Source organism: Globicephala melas, chromosome 11 (assembly GCF_963455315.2).
Source record: "Globicephala melas chromosome 11, mGloMel1.2, whole genome shotgun sequence".
NCBI classification, from domain to species: Eukaryota; Metazoa; Chordata; class Mammalia; order Artiodactyla; family Delphinidae; genus Globicephala; species Globicephala melas.
This window is the reverse complement of record NC_083324.2, coordinates 82,978,004-83,005,241: the sequence shown is the minus strand read 5'-3', so window position 1 is coordinate 83,005,241 and position 27,238 is coordinate 82,978,004. Positions and strand designations below refer to the sequence as shown.

The 27,238-nt window shown below is 45.0% G+C and overlaps 1 protein-coding gene across 4 annotated transcripts in view; it reads right to left on the bottom strand.

The window, feature by feature from the left end:
* Window positions 1–27,238, bottom strand: part of RIPOR2 (RHO family interacting cell polarization regulator 2) — a 112,007-nt gene that overhangs the window by 13,452 nt on the left and 71,317 nt on the right. For 2 of the 4 annotated variants that reach the window (XM_030881257.3, XM_030881254.3), the window contains exons 8-17: window positions 26,064–26,127; window positions 20,514–20,557; window positions 19,048–19,173; window positions 18,576–18,724; window positions 17,100–17,229; window positions 11,532–12,212; window positions 8,182–8,366; window positions 5,526–5,694; window positions 2,079–2,214; window positions 660–821 (exon numbers count right to left, since the gene is read on the bottom strand). In XM_030881257.3, coding sequence (XP_030737117.3) covers window positions 660–821; window positions 2,079–2,214; window positions 5,526–5,694; window positions 8,182–8,366; window positions 11,532–12,212; window positions 17,100–17,229; window positions 18,576–18,724; window positions 19,048–19,173; window positions 20,514–20,557; window positions 26,064–26,127 — 1,846 coding nt within the window. Of the gene's footprint in view, window positions 1–659; window positions 822–2,078; window positions 2,215–5,525; window positions 5,695–8,181; window positions 8,367–8,497; window positions 9,757–11,531; window positions 12,213–16,036; window positions 16,184–17,099; window positions 17,230–18,575; window positions 18,725–19,047; window positions 19,174–20,513; window positions 20,558–26,063; window positions 26,128–27,238 lie in introns of those variants that run through there. The other 2 variants (XM_030881263.3, XM_060308271.2) reach the window with 2 other exon arrangements.

The window sequence follows — 27,238 nt, the reverse complement described above, 5'->3', positions numbered from 1 at the left end:
ATATTAGCTTTATGTGTTCTTGAACTTCATATAAATGGAACTATATAGTATGGACTTTTTGTATCTGGCTCCATTTGCTCAAAAAATATCTGTGAGATTCATCCAAATTGTTGCTTGTAGCAGTAATTTATTCTTTTTGAAAGCTGCTATGTAATACCCTATTGCATGACTACATTACAATGTATCCAAGTTCTTGTTGATGGGCATTTGACTTGTTTCTAATTTCTGGCTCTTGTGAATAAAGCTGCTATTAAAAAATGAGCATAAGCATGTATTTCTCTTGACACATTTAGGAGTGGAATTGCTGGATCACAGGGTAGGAGTATATATATTTAGTTTTCATAGACACTGCCGAACAGTTTTTCCCAAGTGGTTATACCATTTGATACTCCTGTATTGCTGACATTTTAATGAAAAAAGGATACGTACTTCAATAGCAACACAGACATATAGTCCTTTTCAAAGTCACTGCTGATATTCAGAATGAAAACATGTTCAGTGCCTTTCTTTTCTTCGATTTTACTAAGTAGATGATGTTTTCTCTGGAGGGTAAGCCCTTTCTCAGGGCTAGCTGTGGGGAAAGTGTTGAGGGAACCTCTCTAGCGCTCACTCTCAAAACAAACGACAGAAATGTTTCCCTTGCTCCTGCTGCCCTGTACCTGGGTCTGCAAGTCCGGGATAGTCTCTGTTGACAGTTCTGGCAAAGCTGGCTTCTAGCTGCTTAATCACTCTGTCCGCTGAGCTGTGGTAGACCCCAGCCGGGCTGCAGCACTTGGTCCAGAATGACAGCAAAGACAGCTTTTTGTGAAATTCCGGTATGGCTGGAATAGAAGAGCAACACCCCATCCCATGATACATGTTTTGAATGAAATAGATGAAGAGATGGACCTGGGTCAGGATGGGGAAGGCACCACCAAGGGCCTTCTTTTTTTTTTTAAAGACTGTTTTTTAATCAGAACTACAGGATTCCTCTGTCGTTGGCAGGTGTCCTGAGGGCAAAGAAGTTGAGATGAGGATCTCATCCTGCCTGGGCAGCAAAGGAAATGCAGCAAAAGCAAAGCTGTTTGCTTTAGGTGATAGAAAACATCAGGTCTACCCTTGGGAGAAGGTCCAATCATCTCATCTCCTGTAACTTAACAGCAAAAAATATACAGGATCAGAGACTCAAACCTCAGGAGACTTTTCCGCAGGGGGTGCAACAGAGCAGAGGATGACTGAAGGAGTTTTTTCACCCTGCCCAGGCGGCTCTCTGACTGAAATGATTGAAGAGCCATATGCCACGGTCAGCATTTCACTCATGTGGCTGTGATCATGCAGGGGGGCCTGGGGGACGAACGGACAGGAGTCTGAATGTCCTGCCCCTTTTCACATCTCTCAGAGACCTGCCAAGGCCACCTGCTCCTGGGAGGACCGGAAGCAGGAGGCAGAAATGCATAGAAAGAACCTACAAGGTGTTTTAAGCTTAATCGGAGATAATCCAGGAGATCCTAGTTTTCCACTATTTCCACAGACTATCTGATGTGAAAAACGATACAGATTCTTGCCTTTAGGAAACAGCCCTGTAGCCAGACCACACAGATTCAAAGGCATCTTTCCTGGGTCAAGTTCTCTACCTAAAGCTCTCTGAACCAGGGACGCTCCTGAAGGCCTTCGACTTCTCGTTCTTCTACCTTTCCCAGTAGGGTTTGAGAGCACCTTGCCTTGACAGTCAACCACTATGGGAGCTGTCTCAGCCAGCTCTGTGGTGCAAGCACAATCCTGATTACCTGTCCCAAATGGAACCACACCAGGAGAACAAGTCTGTGAAACCACCTGGGAGGTGGATGCGGGTTCTGTGCATACACTAGCGTCTGCCTTCTGGGGGTGGAGGCCCCGCTCGAAAAAGCTAGGCGTCTGCTGCTTTGACTCCGAAGGCTGAAGCATGGTGTTAATTACGACCACACTCGTGTGGAGACCTTCCTCTACAGCCCAAGAGCGCTTCTCTGCCATCCTAACAAAGCCATGAATAGATGCAGGCAGGGGAGGGGGCTCGTGGGGTCATCATTTACAAGAATGGCAGCGTAACTGCAGGTGCTCACCTTCGATGACAGAACTGATGCTTCCTATGTTCTCATCACTGACGGCCGAGAGCTTCTCCATCACTTGGATTTGCCTAGAAAGCTTCTCTAAGAGGTTTCTGGCCACAAATGGGGTTTTGCTTGAGAAAACAATTTGCTGATAAAACAAACAAAACCACTGTGTCAATTACATTGTTGTCAACAGAGCTTTCCCCACTCAATCTTGTCCTTCTGAATGAAGTGGGGATTTTTTTCTTTTTGCGGTACGTGGGCCTCTCACTGTTGCGGCCTCTCCCGTTGTGAGCACAGGCTCCGGACGCGCACGCTCAGCAGCCATGGCTCAGGGCCCAGCCGCTCCACGGCATGTGGGATCTTCCCGGACTGGGGCACGAACCTGTGTCCCCTGCATCAGCAGGCGGACTCTCAACCACTGCGCCACCAGGGAAGCCCATGTGGGGATGTTAAACTCATACACATTTCTCTTCCAGTTTGAAAATGTTCCTCATTCCAGGCCGGTTACAACATCTGCTGAAATCAGACATGTTTTTGTTGCTTTCAACTTTTTTCATGCCTGTGTAAATTCCTGAATTTTCTCAGTAGTAGGGTTGCAAGGTTATTATAAAGTTACCTTTCTTGTATGTACTGTCAATCTAAAACTCCTCTCTGAAACCTGAAGGGCGTATTTAGGTTGCCCTCCGGTATGGAAACAGAAAAAAGATTTTTTTTTTTTTACAAGCATAGTAATTTTTCACAGCCTGATTTATTTCCTTGTCTTCAAGCTGAAAATTAAGAGCGTGCTGTAGAATAATCCTAATTACAATCAAATCTATCTCACTATAGTTAACAAGTTCTTACTATGTACCAGGCACTGCTCTGAGCCTTATACATGTATTAGTTTGTGTTATTTTGCACAACAATCCAATGAGGTGGGAACTTTTGATTTTCCATTTTACTGATGAGGAAACTGAGGTACAGAGAGGTCAAGCAACGTGCTCAACGGCACATAAATAGCAAGTGATTTCACTTGTGTGCAGATCACAAGAATAAGGAAAGGCTTGAGAGGGGAAAGGACAGAAGTCAGTCGCTGCCTGAAGGTTCTAGTCCTTTCTGTGTCTCTCAGAAACCTGTCCCCTTCACTTGGTAGGCATGGCTGCCGGATGCAGACCTGTACCACCATTCTGTATGGTCTAAAGCATTTGGACTCTAAGGCAAAGAGAATTTTTCAAATTCAAAAGTCAAGTACAGCAATTATGTACTAATGCCTTTCATGTAAATAAATACAGTAGAAAATAAATGCTTTATTTTAAACATAATTATAGCTATTATGATTTTTATGCACTGCTCATTTTTATCTCTTTGCAATTATATACCAAATGAATAAGTAAACTCACTGATTCAGGAGCGGGTGTGAATTAGAAATCAAGCTTCTAACCCTTACTCTTTTATTCTATATCTTTATGTCTACCTCTTTTATTTTTCTTTTGTTTTTCTTTCTTTCTTTATTTTTATTGGGGTATAGTTGTTTTACAATGTTGTGTTTGTTTCTACTGTACAGTGGAGTTCCCTGTGCTATACAGCAGGTTCTCATTAGTTATCTATTTTATACATGTTAGTGTATATATGTCATTCCCAATCTCCTAATTCATCCCACCCCTCCTTTCCCCACTTGGTGTCCATACGTTTGTTCTCTACATCTGTGTCTCTAGTTCTGCCTTGCAAACCGGTTCATCTGTACCATTTTTCTGGATTCCACATGTAGGTGTTAATATACGATATTTATTTTTCTCTTTCTGACTTACTTCACTCTGTATGACAATCTCTAGGTCCATCCATGTCTCTACAAATTCTTTTCCTTTTTTTAAATTTTAAAGATCTAATTGGCTTTACTGAACGATTCATGGATTGGGCAGTATCTCATGTACCATGTAGAGAGGAACTCCCTCTTGTTTTTCTAGTGTTGATTTTCTCCACAGAAGAGTTGAGGTGTTATAACCTCACAGAAGAGTTGAGGTGTTATAAAGAGTTATAAGAGTTATAACTCCACAGAAGAGTTGAGGTGTTATAAAGGCCTTATTACCGAGAGAAACACTGCACTGACTACTGCATGCCAATTATTCTTTTAGAGAAAACATCCATCCCTTCATGGAAGAGAATTCTCCCATGCCTCACAAAGTAATGACTTTACGTCTAAAAGGTGAACGGGGAGTTTGCTCAGCACAGTCTCGGCTTCACCAAGGACAAAGAGCCGTGAAAACCATCTCATTCCAGTGCTTGGTGAATAGAGGATAGCTATAAGTCAACGACAATCCTTGTCCATTTTGCTCAGAAAAAAAAAAAAAATTGCACCTTCTGCCAGATTGGTTGTCAGCACCTGGCTTGTAAATTCAACGCTCAGCAGAAGAGATCTGCTGGGGTGTTGGCCAACCTAGTGCGAGAGTCATAACTGCCAACCAGTTTCCCAGAGCACGTGAGGTGTCTGAGGCTCTTTGAGGGTCTACATTCGTGGAGGAGAAGCAGATTCTTCTACATCTCATCACAAGTGTGTTACTAAAAAAGCAACATTAACCCACTCCTGGCCTCCCTGGGGTCCTTCCTCCTCACCCTGCCTCTGGTCTCCCAGTTGGCCATGTGCTCTTAAAAGCACGATTCCTCCTCTTCTGGCCTGGCCCACCCCCCGGAAACCATTATACATTTGCTTTCACATTCTTTTCCTGTTCCCCACACATCCAAGCAAGTGGGAGAAGAACAAGATTGGGAGAAGACAAGCCACTAGGTGAGGAGGAAGCATTCAAGTACCGATAGCTGCTTGGGGAAAATGCTTTGTTCGAGACAGCAGAAACTCTCCCTGCAACAAAAGAATGGCAGAATAGTTGCTCTGCTGTGGCAAAATCTTAAGGGATAAACAGCCTGAAATGAGAAGAAAAGTGAGCCCCAGGGTGTCGCAGAATGAAAGCGAACTGGTGAGGAGGATAATACCTGTACAATGTTCTTTCTTGCTGCTAATAAGTACTTATTCAAGATCTGGGAAACTGTGGTTATGTTCTGGAGCATTTTGCCTTTAGCTGTCCAGGTGGTAGAAAACTAGCTCGTGTGATGGGTTCATATTAACATGTTCAATAATACTGGCTTTCAAAGTCCATTTGTAGATGGCGGAATGCAAATTCCTTATCTAAAAAAAAAATCACACTACTCTCACCTACTATCAAATGATTTGAAAGCAAGAGCACGTTATATGTCACCTACTACCTGTTAAAGTCTGGAGATCTAGGTTTTAAGGCAGAAAACTCAGGGTTGAGGGAGCACGGCCATGCCTTTCAGAGTTTCTGAGTTGGGTCAAATCAAAGCAGGATGGCTCTCTTATTCCTGAGTTCTCATTTTCCTGGGAAAACTCAAAAAAGCAAGCACACATCCATTCTTGGTACATCAAAAACCTGGGCTCTAAAAACCCAGTGCCGTCACCAGTCCTACCTGGACGAGTTGGGTGCAGTACTGGAGGTGCCTGATGATGCTGAGGTCCAGGCTTTCATTTCCCGTGGTCAGTGGGAGAGGGCTTCCTGCCACACTAGTCCCGACTCCCGTGTCCTCAGTCAGGGCTTCGCTGAGGTGCCCCCTGGCTTCCGGGTGTACTGATCTGTAACTGTTGAAGCAGGAAGGTGAGCGAAATGTTAGCTGGTTCTTTCTGCATGGAAATCACAGGTCAACTCAATCACAGCACCCACTGAAAAGAGTCTTGCGCTCGCCTATCTTGAAAAATAGAGATACCTTTCAAAAACTATTTTATAACTAAGCCTGGTCACCGATTTGCCTAATATTAAAAAGATCCTGCAGACAGACTGTTTCCAGAGTTCTCCGTTTGCTTCTCAAGCACAACGAACCATCTGTACAGTTGGCTCACCAAGAAGGCTTTTGAAATGTGCCCTCGTTTCGCGGCACTTTCCTGCTCTGTTGACAGAGTGGTTTGCCAGATTTTCTGGGATTAAACTGTCCTGTGAACCTGTGGCTTCCCAAGAGCAATACCATTAAGAAATAATCAGTCAAGGCTTTTTCCTGGCCTTAAATCAATTGTGACTTGAAGAAAAGGAGAAAGGAAAGCTGTTAGGAAGAAACATGATGTTCTACTCCAGACAAAAGCTAAAAGGGGCATTTGTATTGCTTAGGTCTGCCTCGCGGGCTTTGTGTAAAGCCCACCGTTGCACTGTCTAAAGTTGTATCATGCTGGGCACTTACATTTAAAAATAAATCTGTTGCACCTATTATTTAATTTTATTCTTAATATGAATCTGTGCAGGAGGGCGAGGGGGAGGGAAGAGTCTCATTTCACACATGGAAGGAATGACCAGCAGAGGTGGTAACCAGAGTGTCCTCGTTCACACAGCTAGGCGGTTTTTGGCTCCTAGTTTCATGCTCCCCGGTCTCCACAATTTAAAAAGATAATGCACCAGAGTTTAGAGGCGTTGAGTGCCTTACTCTGACTCACATTTGCCTCCAAGGGGAAAACATTCAGCTTGTGTCCTGGTAGTTAGCACGTATTTAAAACACACACACAATTTCCACAATTTTCCATAACACCTCTTATGACATACGGTGGGACTGATCAAATTAGACATATTTAATAGCAATGTTCTGTAAAATTTACAAAGGCTGTGATGTTTTTAAAATGCTTCTTGGGGCTTCCCTGGTGGCACAGTGGTTGAGAGTCCGCCTGCCGATGCAGGGGACACGGGTTCGTGCCCCGGTCCGGGAAGATCCCACATGCCGCGGAGCGGCTGGGCCCGTGAGCCGTGGCCGCTGAGCCTGCGCGTCTGGAGCCTGTGCTCCGCAACGGGAGAGGCCACGACAGTGAGAGGCCCGCGTACCGACCGCAAAAAAAAAAAAAAAAAAAGTTAAAATGCTTCTTATAGCAAGAAGGAAAAAAGTTTAATCTGACCTTGATCCATCATCTAATAGCTTAAGCTAACAAGTATACAGGAAGATGTTTGGTTTAAGAAGCATTTCACAAATTCAATCAAGTTAGAAAAATCTCACTGTAGAATGATAATTTAAACATGACATTCATTTCATAAATTTTCTTTGCTATGCCCCCAGTTTGCTCAAAGGATAAATTCTATTTCTCACTTTTTCTTTTCCTCGTTTCACTTTGGCAGAAGAAACCCTCTAGGAACGACAAAACTCCAAAATATTAACACCACCCACAGAGAGGTTTGCGAAGGTTGAACAGCCACAGCTTGTTGTAACTTGAAAATCAGTGTATATAACACGTCAAAAGAAAAGATGGATGGAAACTCACCCTTACCTTTGGGAAAGTGTTTGTGTTCTGTTTTTTTTTTTTTTGCAGTAATTGATGGAGCTGAGTATGTTCACTGTGCTTACAGAATGGACCCCAGGCTCTAGTTCTAAACACATGGTTTGGTACAAGAAAGCCCAATGGAGAAAGAAGGTGACAACATTTCACCTTTATCCTCCCTTCCCACTGCTCTGTCCCATCCCCATCCTAGAGAAGGCCACATTCCAGCTGGAGGCCTGCAGATCCAGTGGCAGTTATCAGTTATCAGTCATCTCCTCTTACGCTCTAAGGAAAACATGGACCACGGGGCTTAAACCTGGCTTTGATATAGGCACTGATGAGCTTAATCTACTGCAAAGACCCAATGGCCAAAAGGAACGGAGAGATAAGGGGTGGGAAAAGCAAAGTCTAACAAAATGAAGAAATTAGAAATACGATGCAAAGCAAGGAGAACCAGGTCCAAACTGATGATCCAGTAAGAGTTCTCCAGAAACATGGTATACCTACTTAATTTGCAATTAATTACATTGGGGACAAGTTGTAGACACTGAAACCTACAAGATGTATGTGTATACACATAAATATACACACACACTCATACAAAAATCTCCCCTTCATTTATAAGGAAGAAAATCAATTTAATTTTCCTTAAACAACACCAAAAGAGGTGAATGATATTTAAAAGTTGTACTTAACAATGAAAAGGAACTGTAAGCCAGTTCATGTATAGGGGGTTTTATCTTCCTGGAGATGTGTATCAGGTCCCGTCTGGTAGCTACAAAGAACTGCTGTAGCAGCTATGACAGTAGAAATAGAAGCAGACGCTAACTTCAGACTTACCTATTTTTCTCAGTCTCAGTGTCTGAAAATACTGAGTCAGCACCTCCTCCAACGTTACAAACCTCATCACCATCCTCCTCCTCCTCGTCAAAATCAGAGGTGTTCAGAAAATCAAAGCTTTCTAAAGCACTTTCAACTGTAAGACTTAAACTGGAAGACCTGCTTCGGCTTACTGCTGGCTTGCACTGCAAAGGTAGAAGGTACCAAGGAGAATATCAACATATTCGGAAGGAGAAACACAACAAAGACACCCAGTGGGAGATGTGACACTTTTCTTTTTTTTCAAGCTTTTATTTTTTTTTTGTTGGCAGTAAAAAATTCATTTAAAGTCGTCTTATTAAAAGAAAGTACAACCGTGGATAAAATGACACAATATCTGGGATTTGTTCCAAAACAATCCAGAGGGAAGGAAGCAGGCAGAAGAACAGACACAAGACTGGCTGTGAATTGAGCACTGTGGAGGCTGGGGGATGGGCACATCAGGGTCCATCATCTGATTCTTTCTACTTCTGTTTGAAATTTTTTAAATAAACAGTTTAAAAAATACTACAATCAGAAGGCTTTGGGAAATAGAACTGCTATACTCTCTCCGCCTCGTGCTCAACCCCAAATAAAATGCAACTGGCAGACAGATCTAAGGAGTCACAGTCAATGCCAACTACTAACCAATCTCTAATTCCAAGTGGCAACATGTTCAGTGCCCTGAGACAGGGGTGAGCTACCTAAGGCACCTGTTCTAAAGGATTCACAAAACAAATCCCAGAAATAGAAAACTACTCGAAGTCACTTAATCCACACTCCCTAGGTAAGTACACTTAAATATTAATTTTACGGGGCTTCCCTGGTGGCACCGTGGTTGAGAGTCCGCCTGCCGATGCAGGGGACGTGGGTTCGTGCCCCGGTCCGGGAAGATCCCACATGCCGCGGAGCGGCTGAGCCCGTGAGCCATGGCCGCTGAGCCTGCGCATCCGGAGCCTGTGCTCCACAACGGGAGAGGCTACAACAGTGAGAGGCCCGCGTACCGCACAAAAAAAAAATTAATTTTACATTCACAGCATGTAATTTTTCTTTGAGCATTGAGGAGAAAATAAATGGCATGGGCATGACAAGGAGTAGCTGTGCTTCCTCTACAGCTCTTTGAAGGAACAAGTTCCATTTCTTCCCTGACTGGGCCCTGGAATTATGTGAGCAAACCCATTCTATGGTGTGGAGAATTCTACATTGCTGGATATTAAGCAGAAACATTACAAACAGGGTAATGCCAGTTGCTGTGGGCACAGAGATGGAGAGAAGTTCTTCCAAATAGTCAAGAGGATGCTGGGGGTTACTGAATGGGACAAATTCTGCAAGTAAGAAGAACGAAATGTTCTCCATCCAGTTAGGTGGCACTCCCTGCTGACTTCATTACACAAGGTCGGAAGGGCCTTGCAGGGATCTGAGTCTCTGACACTCAAGACAAAGCATACAGGAAACCGTCTTTCAGTCTTTTAAATCAGAGTTGTTTCATTCGCCCTCAGTGATCTCCGTCCAAGAGGCAGCATCATTTAGTTTCTGATCCTCAAGGTGTTTAGCATCCTAGGAATGTGAAGGAGGGAAAAAAGAGAAAGCTTTGTCCAGCGGATGCTTTAATCCTGGCTGGAGACAAAGCCACTTGCCCCAGACCTCAACTCTAATGCCGTTTTCCCTCTCAGAGAGAGAGGAGGAGCCAGTCCCGACTTGACCCACTTCTAGGGTCTTCTTCCCTAAGCTAGATTGCAGAACCTGATCTTGCACAGTATGGATGTGTTTAAATACTGATCAAAATAAAGAAAGAGGCAGTTAAGGATTTTAGTAGCGGGATAGTTTTGGAACAACTGCAGATTGAAATAATACTCTGGAAAGAAACCTATAGCCGCCAGGTTTTTATAAGACTAACAGATGACTTGCTGAGCGCTTCTTGGTGTACTGAGCTACTGACCAGCGCCCTAGATGCCTGGAAATGCGGGCATCTAGACATCTGAGGCATTTACTTTAGGTGGATCAATTGCGTCTTAGCTCTTTACATTTAACAACTTTTTCCCCAGTAAGCGAAAGCTGGTCAGCTGTGCTGACATGAGCTTGTTGAGGGGATAAACGATGTTTTCACTGCAGTGCTGGACAAACAGCCTCCATGCGTGAGCCCTGAGCAGATGCTTCTGAGTTATGTTTTACAGGAAGCAGATTCAGAATGCCCATCCCTATTGCTCGGAGGCTATACCTACAGCTGAATCAATCTGTCATGAGCATTAGAGGATGTGGGGAGTCAGAGCATGGATTATTATCTGCCCTGGGCAGACATCCCCTCCAGACCTAGGTCAGCGTGACCGAGACTGTGAGAAAAGCCTTGGGAAGGTTGTTCCAGGTGCCACGGGGAAGGCCACATCTTAAAACCGTCACGCCAAGGGATGCAACAGCCTGCTGTGGGTTGACTTGCCCCTGACACTGTATTTTCAAGCTTATTTTATAGAACACGTTCCCAAAGAACTGCTCTTTCAAGAGAAAAGATCCAAGTTCTCTTCTCTGTGGCACTATAAATCAGAGTGGCAAAGCAAAGAATACAAGAAGTGGCAGTGGGATTCGGAACAAAAATTCCAGTTCTGTCTTCTTGTGCCTTGTTTTTAAAAATTTCATCTGTATGCCAAGTGGAGACAGATACATTCTGGGGTAGCATTAACGATCTCATTGCTAGGACCTCCTGCCTAAGAGGAAATCACCCGCTCACTCCTATCTTCCCATGTCTATCCTGAGCGGTCTGATTAGGAACAGGAGAGGGGAAGATAACTCTGGTGGAGTCAGGGTTCTCTGGCTTCTCGATTATTCGTGGGTGATTATCTGGGGTTTCGACTCACCAATTTGGGCCAATTGCAGAGAAGGGAATCCTCCAGGAGGTGGTGCCCTGGGCAGGGGAGAGATGCCCGTGGCTCTCACATCTGTACTGCCTAACTCTGTCTTCAACCATGGGAGGGCTTTCCTGCTTCCCTGATACTCAGAGAGGTACCCTCTCCAGGAGCATCTCAATGAGATTATGATGCCCAAAAGGCCACCATTTCACATTTGGAATCTGAATGATGAACTTAGGGACTGAGGGAATTTAGACGCTCTCCAGAGCTGTTAATTTAACTCCTAATCATTTTCCTTAAGTTGATCAGTTGTCAGGAAAATAAATATACGCTACTAATATTAAAAATCAGTGCCATTTACGTAATGATTATCTACTGATCCTGTGATGGGGCAGGATAAAAAAAAAAAAAAAGATAGGCTATTTTAAATAGAATGTTGGCTGAAGATACCTGTCTCCAGACCTAAGCCAATTTCCCTAAAAATGTACTTACTTTTAGAATGTCATCCAAGTGCATGACTTCTTGGTTCAGATCCTGAAACTCTTTATACTGCTCTTTATGTGGTTCTAATGCAAGGAAAAGCCCATTAAAGGCATCCTCTAAGCTTCCATCTAGGAAGGATCGACAGCCTTCGGACTCTCCACTGACAGAGCCCTCAAAGAGCAGCCTCTCGGTGGCCGCCGGCACCTCTGACGAGGTGAGCCTCTTGACCAGCTGCTTCGTGATGTTTCCTTCAAAAGTGTCCAGTTCCACGGGCTTGAGTTCAGAGGCCTCGTCAGACTCTTGCAGAAGGGCCTCTGCGACACCCTTCTCCAGGAATAGGCGCTCCGTCCGGGCACCCGCGGATGCTCTGCAGGCCTCGGGTTTCCCGAGCCCCTCGGTCTCTTCCTCCCTGTGGGGCCTGGGCTCTGAGCCTTCTTCTCCCAAGGAGCTCTTGGAAGAGGCCGAGCTGGAGTCATCCAGGCCCTCGTTCTGGGAGGAGGGGCTGTCGCGGTTCAGCTCTGCGGGGGTGATGGTGATTTCTGGATTTGCCGAGCACGTGCTGGGGAGAGGGCGGCCTGGGCTGTGGGAGAGGGTGCAGTCCCCATTGGGCAGGTCACTGAAGCTGAGGGACAGTGGCATTTTCTCCCCAGCTGCCTTCCCATTTTCAAGGACGTCATCAGGTAGATTCGACTGCAGATAAAAGGCAAATCATTACGATTTTAAATACAAGGGATGCGTTTGGCATGGTTCATTTCCAGACAAAATGTAAGACAATTAAAATTTTAAAAACAGACCTTTCACGATATTAACATTGTATTGTTGATTTTGTGTGTGTGCGTGCGCGCACATGCGTGGCAAAAGAAAACAAGCCTTTAAAAACTCTATTACCATTGTTGAATCTCGGTGAAAGTTCATTGCACTATTCTCAGGTTTGACATTTTTCAAAAGAAGAGGCTGGAGGCAGGGGAGTGGTGCTTGTTTCCCAAATCCCAGGATCTCACAATATTTGGCAGCCATAGTTAAGAATAGCACCACCGTTTTTTTTGTTTTGTTTTGATTTGTTTTTTTTGTTTTTTGGCATCGATCTTAAAAGACTTTACAACATTCTTGCTATTTCACTCAAAAGATGTGATGCTTTATTCTGCTTCAGTTCTCATAAAATTATTTTTTGAAAAACTCTACCCACAAATCCCAAGCCCTGGAAAAAGTTTTATTAATTCAGTAACCACGCCACAAACAATTCAAGACCTGAAATACGTGCGCAGTGCTTCTATAAAAAGAGGAGAAAAAGACTGATAAACTGAACAACTATCTTCCAGGGCTGCAAACCCCAGAGCTCCCAGGGTGTCTAGAAATCCCAAGTGCTCTGTCAGGCAGCCCCAGGCTCTGTGATCCGTGAAGCAGAACTCAGAAGACAGAGGTCAGAAATATCCAGGTAACCACGGTAATTTGTTTATGCAGGCGTTAAAGCAATTTCTAAGTCACCTTTCCTGACACAGTGGTCTTGGCGAAGTGCTAAATGTTGCTCTGTGGGAAAAGTTTTTTAGTTATTTGAGATCAACTCCTTCAAAATGAATACTCTCTCTTGGATTCCAGAATTGATTGTTTAAGTAAAGGTAAGTACCTATTTTAATTATACATAAAACAATGAGGGAACTCCCTGACAGTCCAGTGGTTAGGACTCCGCACTTCCACTGCAGGGGGCGTGGGCTCCACGATCCCTGGTGGGGGAACTGAGATCCCACACGCCGTGTGGTGCGGCCAAAAAAAAATAATAGGGCTTCCCTGGTGGCGCAGTGGTTGAGAGTCCGCCTGCCGATGCAAGGGACGTGGGTTCGTGCCCCGGTCCGGGAAGATCCCACATGCTGCGGAGCGGCTGGGCCCATGAGCCACGGCCGCTGAGCCTGCGCGTCCGGAGCCTGTGCTCCGCAACGGGAGAGGCCACAACAGTGAGAGGCCCGTGTACCACAAAATAAATAAATAAATAAATAAATAAATAAATAAATAAATAAAACAATGAATGATCACGATAGTGCTGGGAATTAGCCCAGGAAACAAAAATGTTACAGCAAAGTGAAATGAGGAGCAGACAGAAAGAGGCTCCCCATCCTCCTCCAGCAGCGTCCATGGTCCCATCACTGCTGGATCTGGGCCACCAGCTCCCAATACATGCAGTTTCAACTCAAACTCTCCATTCTCATCTGGTTGGAAGGTTTTTTACTTTAACCACAGGATGAGTAAAAGGATGTGTCACTGGGGCACTCAAGTAACCTCTGCAGGCTCAGTTTCTTTGCCTCGAAAAGTGAGAATGTTTTCCTTTTCGATTAGTGATTATTGGATTATTGGATTAGTGATTATTGAACTGTGCTCCAGAGTCCCGGTGCGGTGGGGGTGGGGGGTCGGGGGTGGGGAGGGAGTTCCAGGGACCGTCCTCGGGAGGGGACGGGGAGGGGGTGGGTCCCCGTGCGACTCACTATTTCCAGCCTCCTTTACTTCAGTTTCCTTCCTCCTGTATCTGCACCCCCTTTTCCCCCCAAACACGTTTTATGCCTCCAGGGCAGACAAAAAAGGAAGCTTCTGGGGAGGGATGGGGGAAGGCTGAGTCCTGCTCCCTGCACTTCCTCCGTGGGGTCCCCTGGGGATCTCACAGAAGCCCTGGGTCCTCTGAACGTTCCTGCCCAGCCTCAGCTCATCTTCAGAGCACACATTCCGAGCAGCTCTGAGGGAGGCGGGAGGCGCTGGCTAAGTAAGGAGCGGGACTGGTTGTCACGATTCTTATTTAAATTCCAAATTCCTCTTCAGCCACTTCTATCAAGTCTCACATTCCCAAACCCAATTTGCATGTACTTAAGTGGCAAGTATCCAGTTAGACTGAGATGCCCTGCTGAAGGGGACGTACAGCCTGCCAAGAGCGCGAGCCTATAAACGGGCACACGGGGAAGGCGTGCTGTAACTGAGGGGTGATGTAGGGATGCTGCAGGGTGGTAGGAGCCCCGGCAGGGGGCGGGGGTGGTGCTCAGGAGAGAGAGTGTCTGAAACTCAGCCCTGGAAAATGCGGAGAAGAAGGGCAGAAGGAGGAGGAAGTGCGTCCTAGAAGGAACAACAGGCTGTGGGAGCTCTTGAGAGGGAGGGTGCATTTGGAGGACAGTGATGGGGGTTGGGGTTGGCGGGGGGCAGTCCGGCAGAGAATGAAGGCTGGAGAGAGGAGAGGTGGGCCTGGAAGACTGGGCCGGAATGGAACGGCTGCTCCGAGGAGTTTGCGTTTATCCAAAAGGCTATGGGAAGCCATCACATTCTTTTCTAGTCTTGCTCTTGTTTACATGATGCAATTAAAACCTCTACTAACCATCTCTACACCCTCCAGCTTGCAGCGTATGAGCATCAATATACACATGACATTGACAGTTACTGCATCAGCTCTACTCTTCTCTGGCACGTGCATATCTTTCCCATTTTCCGTGGAAACTCCACTAGAGTTTAGCCTGGTCCATTTCACCTGTGTTTTTTAATCCAATGACTAAGATGCAATTATTATTATTATTTTTTGGATGGCTTATTTATTTATTTATTTTTTGGGAAGAAAAATAAAAAACGCGTTTCAAGTAGTCATTTAGAAAGAAAAATAAATCTATTTTTAATTTTTATTTGAAGTATATTTTAAAATATATCTTACTAATGCAACAATCTTTTACCTCATTTGAGCATGCAGAGTGGGTACTTGAAAGTGATTTAAAAAAATCTATTTCAAACTCCTCTATAATCAGTCTCTCTACTAATTTAGGCTTGCCAGTTAGTCTAGAGCTGCACTCTTTTTTTTTTTTTAACATCTTTATTGGAGTATAACAATTATTATTATTAGTAACCAGAAGACTTTTAACCCTTTCCTCTCTGGACATTCAAAGATTACTTTTATATGTCTGTAAATGGCAGAACATTCCAGGTATGTATGTACATATGTGTACGTGTATTCTCTTGTGACATAATGGATAACACATATAATGTAGGTTACCTATTACATTCCTGATTGCAAATTAAAGAGTTTCTTTTACTTCGATAGTATAAAACTAGCAAACAATACAATAAATTAGGGCTAAGAACCTCTTTCAATAAAAATAGTTTCGGGAAAATAGGTTTAAATCCAGTGCCAGGTTTTGAAGGCTACAACTGTAAAGACTGCTATTAGTGATACATTAGCTTAACTTGTGAACGAAAATCTTCTTTGACCTTGAGCGCAGCTGTATTTTTTTTTAAGTGACAATATTGTTACCATGGATATCTTTGCCACAGTGCAGAAAAGTCACAGCACAAAAGTGGAGATCATGAGCAGGGAAGGACAAACGGCCTCTCTCACAAAGGTGCATGCATGCCCGAATTTCCCACCCACGGACAGGAGGCCTGTAACCGTTAGCCAATGAGCGAGAGACAGCAGATAAAACAAGAGCCATGCCAAAGCCCACATGCCACAAGCCCCCTACAGCAAGCACGTCACACCCAGGTGGGCCACACACACTCACATAAAACTCTAGAACGGCCTTGGGTCTCAGCCTGAGGGAGGGCAGGTCACTGAAAGAGCGGCTGCGGTGCAGCTTGGCAAAGAAAGACTCTTGCAAGGCACTCAAGACAGACAGCCTTGGCTTGTCTGGTGAAGGATGCAACCATCTCTTCAGAAGTCAAAGCAAAATGGGGGAGTTAGTGGAAAGCAGCAGGTTACCATGTTTTTGTCAGCTTTCTAGCGAGCATTTCTGATTAAAACAAGGAGGCCATTATTTACACCCACTTCTTTAAAAGTCTGATCTTAGAGAATGTGCAGAAAAGTCTACATGTGTTTACCAAGCAACAGGTTAAGTTGGGGGAGGGGAGAGGAGAGCCACAGGAGGTTTACCACCTGTGCGCGGGTGGCCACAGACATCTCGGAATGTGCTTTCCTTAGTCACCATGTGCTTAGGGTGAACTTGAAGATGACATTACAGTCAGCCCTCCGTATCCAAGGGTTATGCATCTATGAAAAAAAAATTCCAGGGGCTTTCCTGGTGGCGCAGTGGTTGAGAGTCCGACTGCCGGTGCAGGGGATGCGGGTTCGTGCCCCGGTCCGGGAAGATCCCATATGCCGCGGAGCGGCTGGGCCCGTGAGCCATGGCCGCTGGGCCTGCACGGCCAGAGCCTGTGCTCCGCGACGGGAGAGGCCGCAGCGGTGAGAGGCCCGCGTACCGCAAAAAAAAAAAATTCCAGACAGTTCCAAAAAAGCAAAACTTGAATTTGCCAATTTGCTGGTAGCTATTTACATAGCATTTACATTGCATTAGGTATTATAAGTAATGTAGAGATGATCTAAAGTATCCGGGAGGATGTGCATAGGTTATGTGCAAACACTATGCCATTTAACATAAAAGACTTGAGCATCCTAGGATTCTGGTATCAAAGGGGGGTTCTCGGAACCAATCCCTCTCGGATATTAAGGGACGACTGTATTAGGAATTATAGAGACTCCCTAACACCGTATATTAAGCATTTCAAACCCTGGGTGCAAGCACTGCCTCAGGCTCATCATTTCTCCTCTAGAAATCACACTGAACTTACAAAGAAGGAGTGGTCTTTGAAGGTGGGCGTTTCTGGGGTGCCCTGGCTGTACATGGACATTCTTCTCTGGAGGGCGGCTGCCTTGTTCCCAGCGCCTGAGGATGGGGTCATGTCCTCCACGTCAAACGGACTGCAAAACAACAGGTCCCCGTGAACACACGTTTGTTAAAGTCACCTATAATCACCGGTCCGCAGGCCAAGAAAGCACCTCATTTTACTTACGTAAACTCAAACCAGTGGGAACTGGGCTGGTTTTGGCCAAATTGGTCTGTCAGCAAACAAACCAAGATAAAAAAAAGTGGAGCAGAAAACGGGGTCTAGACTCACCCAAGGGACCCCAGATTATCATCACAGCTTTAAGCACAATTTATGTGCACACCTGCAGACCAGATAAATTTGTTTCCTTGTTCGTATTAGAGACACAAACATATTAATGTTTGTCCCAACACGAGATGTTGAAGAAGTCTGTAAAAATTCCTGGAGCTTTGCAAGGGCAGACGCTTTAATGATACAAGAGAGCAACAGATTATTGTTCGGTTCTAAAGAAAACTCTCCTATTCCTTTCAGTGGACCCAGAGCCTGTTGTGTGACCGAGAGGATAACAGTCTGTTCACAATGATGCCATTTATCAGCATGCCATGTGCTCCTCCAGCAGAAGCACTGATCTTGCATTTGAGACGTCAATCATTACAAGCTACGAGGAGAGATGGGCTGGGCAAAAGCTGTGGACACTGCTCCAATAACAAGGCAACATGTCTTTGCTGCTTCCATGCCTGACCCTCGATATTGTAAAGGTGGCCCCAAACATTAATACTGAACATGTCCTAGTTACTTGTAACATACCAGGGGCATAAGATCAAATGTTGTGAGCAACCAGTACTTAATAGCTTATCATGACCTTTCTCACGGGGTGACTTCAGAAAACCACTTTTAAGTTCCCTGCTTTGACAAAAGGTGTCTCTGGCCCTTTGGAAATATTCTGTTTCAGTATATAGAGTGTGGAGAGACTAAGGATATCCAAAAATTTCCAAAGCAGTGTCAGGTATCTGAGATAAAGAGGGCTAAGCAATTAAAACACCATAGTGAGAATCAGGATCTTTCTGTGGATAAAATATCTCATACTGGACAGTTATTTCCTTTCAAATTAGTGGACGTGAGAGATATACTTCTTTATACACATCTAAAGGCTGAGAAGGAGGAGAGGAGACAGAATAAAATATTTAAAAATAGGAAGTTGAAGAGGAGAGTAGTGATACGGCAGAGGGCTCTCCTTTAACATGTGTGACCATCACCCAGCTTATTTAAGAGATTCCTGGGCCCTGAGAGATTCTGACACAGCGAGTCTGGGGTGGGGCCTGAGACCCTGCTTTCGTACCAAGCTCCCCAGTGATTTTGACGGTCCACACGCCACCCCTGGGACAGCACGAGCCTACAGCACTTGTTTCTATCATGATGATATTGAAAAGGGCAACTTACTACCAGGTGATTTCCAGGTTGAGTTTGATGGTGCCAAGGTCATTGATGTCCACAGCCACCACCTGAGGTCGTGCTGCAAACAGCTCTTTGGTCTCGCAGGTCACACTGCCGACCAGGAGATGAGTTGCTAGCCCTTTGAGTTCTGTGACCTGGTGAGAGAGGGAGAGGTAAGAAAGGCCTTACAGGAGCGCAGAGGACGAAGCCAGGTGACTCTTTCCTTTGTTTTTCTTGGCCAGGGCAGGCATTTCAGAACCATATCTGAAATCAGAGGTGGATGTTTCCCAAGCCCATCTCACATTTCCATTGCCCGCTCTGACACGAGGGCAAGTCTTCTGATGTATGTACCTGTAGTACATACAGAGGTCTGCGGGCTGGAGGGGCAGCAGGCAGAAGTAACGGGCACAGGTCTCCACGATGGACCATCCAGCCGTGGCACCAGCAAAGACAACAAACTGCAATGACGATATTGTACCTTGATGGAAATTAATCCAATTATCAGGGGCAGGAACACCATTTCTTCTCCATCCCAGGTCTGTTTGCCATTTACTTCTATTCTGCCTTTCAGTTTCCACCTCTGTCGGCCATACTTCATGAAAATCTGGGGAAAGACACCAAAGGGCCCTCAGGTTCCACTGCCCTCACCTGCCTTCCCACCAAACAGCAGGATGAAAAAGGCAAGTAAATACAGTAGCTACTGTTCCTCCCCTCCTCCAGCATCCTCATGACACCCACTGACTGTTGCTTCTTCCAAATTCCCTGGCAGGGGGCGGGGAGCAGAGCACCAAGCAGGGAAAGACTTTCAAAGGGGGTAAGTTCTGTTTCTCTAGGATAGAGGGTATGAAGGGCTTTCTTTAGAACAAGGTCACTGCATCGTGCCCTTTGGCTCAGTTCCTTCTCTCGTTAGTTCTACTTCAGTATAACAACCACTGGATTCATTCTCCATACCCCGCAGCTCCTTTAGAAAGACAAGGAACCAGCAGCTAAAATCTACTTAGTGTCCAGAAGCAAGAAGCAGGGCATCCTTCTTGTGGATAAGGGAGACAGGTCTGGACAAGGATTTTGAAATCTGACACACTCTGGGGGGAGGGTGTGCAGTTTCTCCTCAGTCAGACAGCTTTACTGCTTAGAGGAAGACACATTCCCCCTCACCACCCCCGGCCAAGATGAATGATTACAGAAGGTTTTGGAGGAGATAGTTAGATGAAATCATTATGTAAGTTCCCTTCTGAAGAGGGAAAAGATAAAAAGCTTTTTTACTTTTATGGAGTATATTTTTATAAAGAAAGATCTAGATTCTATTATTCTTCAATCATGATACTTTTGAGTAGTCATAATCCTGGATTGGATCTTGCATCAGGAAAAATAAACTGCTATCAAGTACAATATTGGGACACTTGGAAAAATATGAATATAGATTGTATATCAAATGACATTAGCTAAAGGGCCAGTGCTAAGTTTGTTGGTGTAGACAATTGTACAACGTTTATATGAGAGAAAGTCTTTCCACATTCAGGAAAATAATTTTTTTTTTGGCTGTGCCGCATTGCTTGCAGGATCTTACTTCCCCAACCGGGGATTGAACCTGGGCCAAGGCAGTGAAGGTGCCAAGCCTTAACCACCGGACCGCCAGGAAATTCCCCTCAGGAAAATAATTTAGGGGTGAAGGGTCATGATACCTGTGCATTAATCTAAAATAGTTCAGCAAAATAACAACAACAATAATAATATTAATAATAATAAAGCAAATGTGACATAACGTTAAAAACTGGTTGTCTAGGTGACCCGTATATGGGAGGTCTTACACTAATCTCCAAAATTACTTATTGGCTCAAATTTCTTCTTCAAAATAAAAAAATGTAAAAAAAAATTGAAGAAGCAAAATAATGACAGCTGACTCCTGCCTCTCAAGTCCAACACCCAGACCGACACCACACTTACTTCATATTGATCTCCGGGACAGAGGCGAGCAAAACCAGCCAGACCTGTAAGCAAGCAACTGGGATCAGAGGTACAGAATTCATTTCCCCTCTTTATAAACCCACACTGGCACACTTATAAGACTCAAAGTGTCGGGCCTTTGTGAAAACTCATATAATAGTTTCTGAGGAACGACTGTGGGTACAGCTATTGTTGGGAATTCCATCTATCACAGCAAGAGAGGATATTCCTTGCTGGGGTGATGGGAGAGGTGCTCTCTGGGGCAGAGAAGACTGTTCTTTCTAGGAAGAGCCCCGTTAAGTTGTGAGACTGTGGGACGGATGAATCTGCTTTGCACCAGTCTCAACGGGCTATGCCAGGATTAAGATGATAGAGAAGGTCCAGGGAGGCCTAAAAAGGCACCTGCTGTTACCACTCTCTGTCAGTAGATGGCAGCAACTCACCAGTTCGTCACACCTCTCCATCCACGGAGCCGGTCCATTGAGGACCAGTTTCCACTAACAAGTAGAACATAACAAGCCTCTTAAAAGATTTACTGAAATAAGAGCAGAATTAAAGAAGCCAATTTTCACTAATAATTTTCTGGAGGATTAGTCTTTTGTTTTTAATACTTCTGAAAAAAAGCACAATCGATTGATCTTTATAAATCACAATTGGCTGGATATACCAATTCTAATAAAGTCCTAAACACTCTTTAAAAACCTCTGCAGAAGACATAGAGTATGGACTTGAGGACACGGGGAGGGGGAAGGGTAGGCTGGGACGACGTGAGAGAGTAGCATGGACATATGTACACTACCAAATGTAAAATAGCTAGTGGGAAGCAGCCGCATAGCACAGGGAGATCAGCTCGGTGCTTTGTGACCACCTAGAGGGGTGGGATAGGGAGGGTGGGAGACACAAGAGGGAGGAGATACAGGGATATATGTATATGTATAGCTGACTCACTTTGTTATACAGCACAAACTAACACACCATTGTTAAGCAATTATACTCCAATTAAGATGTTTAAAAAAAAACAAACCAAAAAAAAACTCTGCAGAATATTCAGGATTTATCTACTGCCTACTTACATACCTATGCAATTACAATGGAAGCCTGGTTAGAAAACAAAACAAAAAAACCTAAAAAACTGATCTGATATCAGTGCTGGATAAAGAAGAGTAAAGGGGAAAATCCTTTGAGGGTTTTTATTTTTATTTTTTCCTTTCAAAATCACCAGAAATTTCATATTGGAAGAACTTATCCAGATGGGAGAAAGCTACTTGGTAGTGATGTTTTTGAGCTTCTCAGCTCATGTTATTATAGCAAAATTTTTTGGAAATGCTTGAGGCGGTATCACTCTGATACTCTGATTATAACCATAACGTGGCACGTGGCAGTAGACAGGCAAAAACAGGCCTGGGGCTGTGCTATGATTCTTCAAGTCCTACCTGCTAATGTAAGCCACTCGTGGTACTGATTGCAGAAATGAAACTAACAGTGGGTCAATTAGAGTTACCGCCTTATATCTTTTAAACCTGGCCAGGTTTCTTTCAGACTCTGGTCTGAGGCCTGTTGGGATTTTCAGTTGGGGAAAGCTTCTTGTTTTCTCAGCAGTTTGGGGATTACTGCTGCACTGTCTACAAAGCTTTCATTATGGCCACTCCAAAAACCATCATGGGGGTTAGCACCCAGGGATGAGCATGGGCAAGTGGAGGGGCTGAGGGGGCTTTCATCTCCATGGTGCATCTTCCTGCACCTCGTGGATGTTTTACTGTAAACATCTATTACTGATAAAACAGCTCTTCCATGACCTCATTCGGAAGGCCCAGATGCTACAGTCTGCAACCGCCCACCCTGTTCTTCTTTTGCTCAGGGACCATTCTGCCAGAAGAATGTGCCGCCTTTTTTTCTAGTTCCGTGAGGATCTTCCTTTCCAAAGATAAAAAAGATCACACATGTTGGCAGGCAGCGTATACACAGAGAAAAGGCTGATTGGATATTCACGACAATCTTAGCACTGGGGGGGGGGGAGCGATTCTGAAGCTAAGGAAGTGACACTTTCTACTCCAAGGAAAACAGCCAGACAGCTGAATAGATAGGCGCTCCCATTACAGGACTGAATGATTTACTGACCAGGCATAAATAATGCAGATTTACTAGCTCCCTGGTAGATGTCCCCTCTCCCAAGGCCGGACCTGCCCTAAAAGCTGCAGGTGCCAACACAGACTTTTGGATATACACACTGCCTGGAACTTAATATGAAGTAGGTAATACTTGGGAGAAGTAGTTTTTCTGTAACAGACCATGTCTTTCCATCTGCAAATTGGTGGATGGGTCTAGGGCTCCCTCTTTAGCCCAGCGTTGGACCCTCTTCAAACTCTGGCATCAAGGAGTCCCACAACTCTCTTCCCAGGGTCCTCTCATTCTAATGCAAAGGTTACAGCGGGAAGCCTTCCTCTTCCCCGTTTCCCTCCCACAAGATAGGTGGGTGGCACCCTTTGCGCCCCCTCCTGCCACCCCGCCGCCCCCCAGGCATCGAAGCAATTGGCCACATTATTGATCCAGTAGATCATTTATTCCGTGGAATTAGATTAGACTGGCTCATGCAACCACTGTCTCCAGTAGACTGTGTGGAAGTCAAGGCCAGAGACCATTCACCAGGATGCAGCCCAGAGCCTGGCCAACAGCAGGCTCAATTGTCTTTACCATCATCACTTACCCTGCCCCTCCAAAACCCCACAGAATGATTGCCGTTTGTGAGTTGGGGAAGCGTCTGGCAGGAGGAAGCTGGCTTACCAGGTCTGAGGATATTATGAAAGATCCTCAGCTTGTGTCACTATGCATGCTGGGGGTGGTAATTCTTTTTTTTCTTTTTTTTTACCAGAATGAATAACAGATAAGAAAGTAGGTAACTGCAAAGATGCAAGATTTCTTGGCAGCGTGAGAGGCTCCCTTTTATCAAGAGAGAGGAAGATTTCCATGGGGGTGTTACCCCTGAAAGGCTTCATAGAAATAGTTCAAGTTTTCATGTTAGATTAGGAAAGTGGAAGTGAGATAAATCAATAATGAAAAAGGAGGATCACTTGCAGGTTTGAGTGACCCCCCTGGGAGAAACCCTGAACCCAGACAGAAGTCAGGGAAGCCCGTCGGGCAGGAAAGACAGAATCACGCTGAGGGTAGAGCTGGAATAGCAGAGGCGGCAGCAAGTTGAGCCCGTCCATCATGACAGCCCATCATAACCCAGAGCCGTTCTTTAGCTGGGCAGCCGGGCTCCCCGGTGGATTGTAGGGCCCCCAGAGCATCCTCGCTGACCCTCAGGCCTGAGGTCCAGGTCTGGTGGGTGGCTGTCCCTTTCCTCCCACCCACTCCTGGGTGCCTGTGTGCTGGGTGGAAGACTACCATCCCATAGAAGAGAACATATTTTGAGCAATAGTTTATAGTATCTGTTCACCTTTGTTAGAACGTCCCTCCTCATATGGGGCTGGGGGACGGGAATGCACTGGGAGCCACGAGCTCTGGAATTCAGTTTCAAGTTTGACTCCAACGTACCGTGTGACTTCTGGGACAAGTCATTTAACCCCACTCCCCATCGACAAAATGGGGAAATCACCAACTCACCCCAAATTGGTGACTTTGATAATAGTGAGCGTCAGAAATAGGGGAAATACGGTACTGCTTGGATTAACAGAGAGAAGACGGCATGATGGGAATTTCTCTCAGCTGTAAGACCCCAGACTGTGCTAGCCTGCGTGGAGGGTGCCCGAGAGTTAGGGGAAGGAGAGAGGAGTGTTTTCTGCTAAACACTGGCTCAGGGCAGTGGTTTTCCAGAAGCAGGCTGCTGACAGAATCATCCCGAGGATGAAAAATATACCCCAAGGGTGCCACCCACCCATCTTGGGGGAGGGAAACGGGAAGAGGACGGCTTCCCATTGTAACCCTTGCCTTAGAATGAGAGAATGCTGGGAAGAGAGCTGTGGAGCTCCTTGGTGCCAGGGCCCCGCCCTGACTTGCTGAGATGGGGGCAGGGCCTGAGTGGTTTTAGAACCACTGACTCGGTGAGGACCCACAGTGAAGAGAAAGGACCTAAAAAACTGAAAAAGCACAGATGTCCCGCCTCCGTAGTAAAGTAAGTATTGAGACTTCATACTGAATAACAGACTGATTCACTACGGGATCTGCTGGAGAGAAGAACACAGCCGTGTGGGCAGCTGAGGGTCAAGGTCATGTTGATTGCAGGTACACTCAACCAGAGCAGCTCTACGGACATCACACTTGACAGAACACTTTGCCTCCTGAGTTAGGTGACTCATTGGAAAATTAAGCTCTCCTGTCAAGCACTTAAAAAAAAAGCGCCCCTTTTCTACTCCCTTAATGGCAAAAAGCAGACAAGAGGGTGATTAAATCCCCATTAGCAACCCAGGGATCCGGCTGCTAAGAAACCTCAGAAAAGGAAAGGCACACAAACTAGCCCTTCTCCCTGCGGTGAGTGGGTGCGTGGCCCAAACTCAGAAGGAAGACGGACTCGCTGTGATGGCTGCTCATCTGAAGCCCTGTTGGCCACTGAGCTGTAAATCTGACAACACCTGAAGGATGCTCCGTTTCTACAACTAGAGCTTTTTGTTCTGAAGATGCTTGCAGTACAAATCAACAATGCTTTCAGAGTAGGACTTCCTGGAGTCAACACCAGAAAGGCACTGGGAAAAAGAGGAAAATGCACAGTCCTGTGTGGGTTTAACACTAAAAAACATTTAAAAATAAAGAAGTTGGTAGGTCGTTTATAGGAAAGTAGAGCATAAAGGAACAAACTAAATGACACCACCAAGAAGCCAACAGACAAGTCTAGAACATGGGACATTCTGTACAACAGTGACATGTTGAAAGTGACAACAGTGACAACAGCTTCAACGTGACAAGTCAATGGTAGGAAAAAAAACAAGGAGGCGTCTGTTTTAGATGAAAGGAAACTGAAAAGAGATATCTAATGACCAATGATAATGCATGGACCTCATTTGAATCCTGATTTGAACAACTGTATAACTCACTTTTGAGACCACCAGGTCATTTGCTAATGGAATGGATTCATAACAAAGGCATATTCATTTTATTAGAAGCGATAATACTTGGCATTGTGGTGTCCCTATCATAAGATGTCCCTATTCTTTAAGAGAGGCACATTGCAGTCTACAGGGAGAGACTCCCACATCTGGGTTTTATTTCATCAAAGGAAGAACAAAGACAAGAAAACAGATGAAGCAAAGGTGGCAAAATCTTGCTGATTATTAAATGGAGGTGATAGGTCTATGGGAGTTCCTTATAATATTCTTCCATGTTTGTGTATGTTTGAGATCCTGTCACAGTAAATATGTAAATATGTAGGCACAGTAAATATGTAGGCAAGTCTCAGGACGAGAAGGTTCTGGAGCATCAATAAATTAACATAAGTGGGGAGGGTTGAGAGAGAGTGGCCCAATATCTTTGCAAGGAAAATTAAAACGGTGTGTGATGCCACACTTCAAGGAGCTAGGCGGAGATAGCACCCCACTCTATAAAAAGGAGGAAGAATACCTTTCATCTTGATGGAGAACTCCCCCAGCTGCTTCTCCAGCTCTGCTTCAATGGTGCACATGTTCTAAGAAGAGCACAGGAGACCAGCGTTAGGGCTACATTTCTTTCAAAGCACAGGATGTTCTCACAGCAGTGGACAACCGCTGCTCAAATGAGAGGCATTTACCTGTTTGCAGTGAGTTACACGTATGTAGCAAATCGTCACAAAATATTTAACCTAAGCCTAAGCAAGCCTTCTAGTGTACCGGCAATTTAGAGCATAGAAGACCAAGTTAAGTTATATCATAAACAGATAAATCCAGAATGTGGGAGATTCTAAAAGAACTGGCCTGGATTCTATAAAAAGGCAGCAGAATTATGGGAAAAAAAATTTTAGATAAAAGAGATTAAAGTGACATAACAACCAAATGCAATGTGTTAACTTTGATTCCATCCTGATTTGAAAGTAAATAAACTAAAACAGTTATAAAAGACATCATTGGGTCAAATAAGGGAAATCTGAAAATGCACAGGATATTAGATAATTCTATAGGAGGACTGGTAACATTCTTAGATGTGATAATGGTGTGTGGTTATGCAAGGGATACACATGTTACATAGGTTATCATTAAAGGATCTGTGCTAAAATATTTATGGGGTGAAATGGCATGTTATGTACCATTTACTATCAAATGACTGAGTAAAAAAGGGGAAAAAATTGAACATATGCAAGAGAAGAAAAGCAAATATGCAAAACATTACCAAATGGAAGTCTAAATAAAGGTATATGATGTTCAATATACTAGGCTTGACTTTTCTGAAGGGCTGAAATTTTTCTTAATAAGAATTTGGGGCAAAAAGAGCTCAGGAGGGCTTCCCTGGTGGCGCAGTGGTTGCGAGTCCGCCTGCCGAGGCAGGGGACACGGGTTCGTGCCCCGGTCCGGGAAGATCCCACATGCCGCGGAGCGGCTGGGCCCGTGAGCCATGGCCGCTGAGCCTGCGCGTCCGGAGCCTGTGCTCCGCAACGGGAGAGGCCACGACAGTGAGAGGCCTGCGTACCTCAAAAAAAAAAAAAAAAAAAGGGCTCAGGAGCTCAGCTGTACTCAAAGTGAATGAGGCAGAGTTCCTGCTGCCATGCCCTGAGGCCCTCAAAATGATTCTTGGGTTTGACAAGAGTCCTCTCCTCACTCTAATGT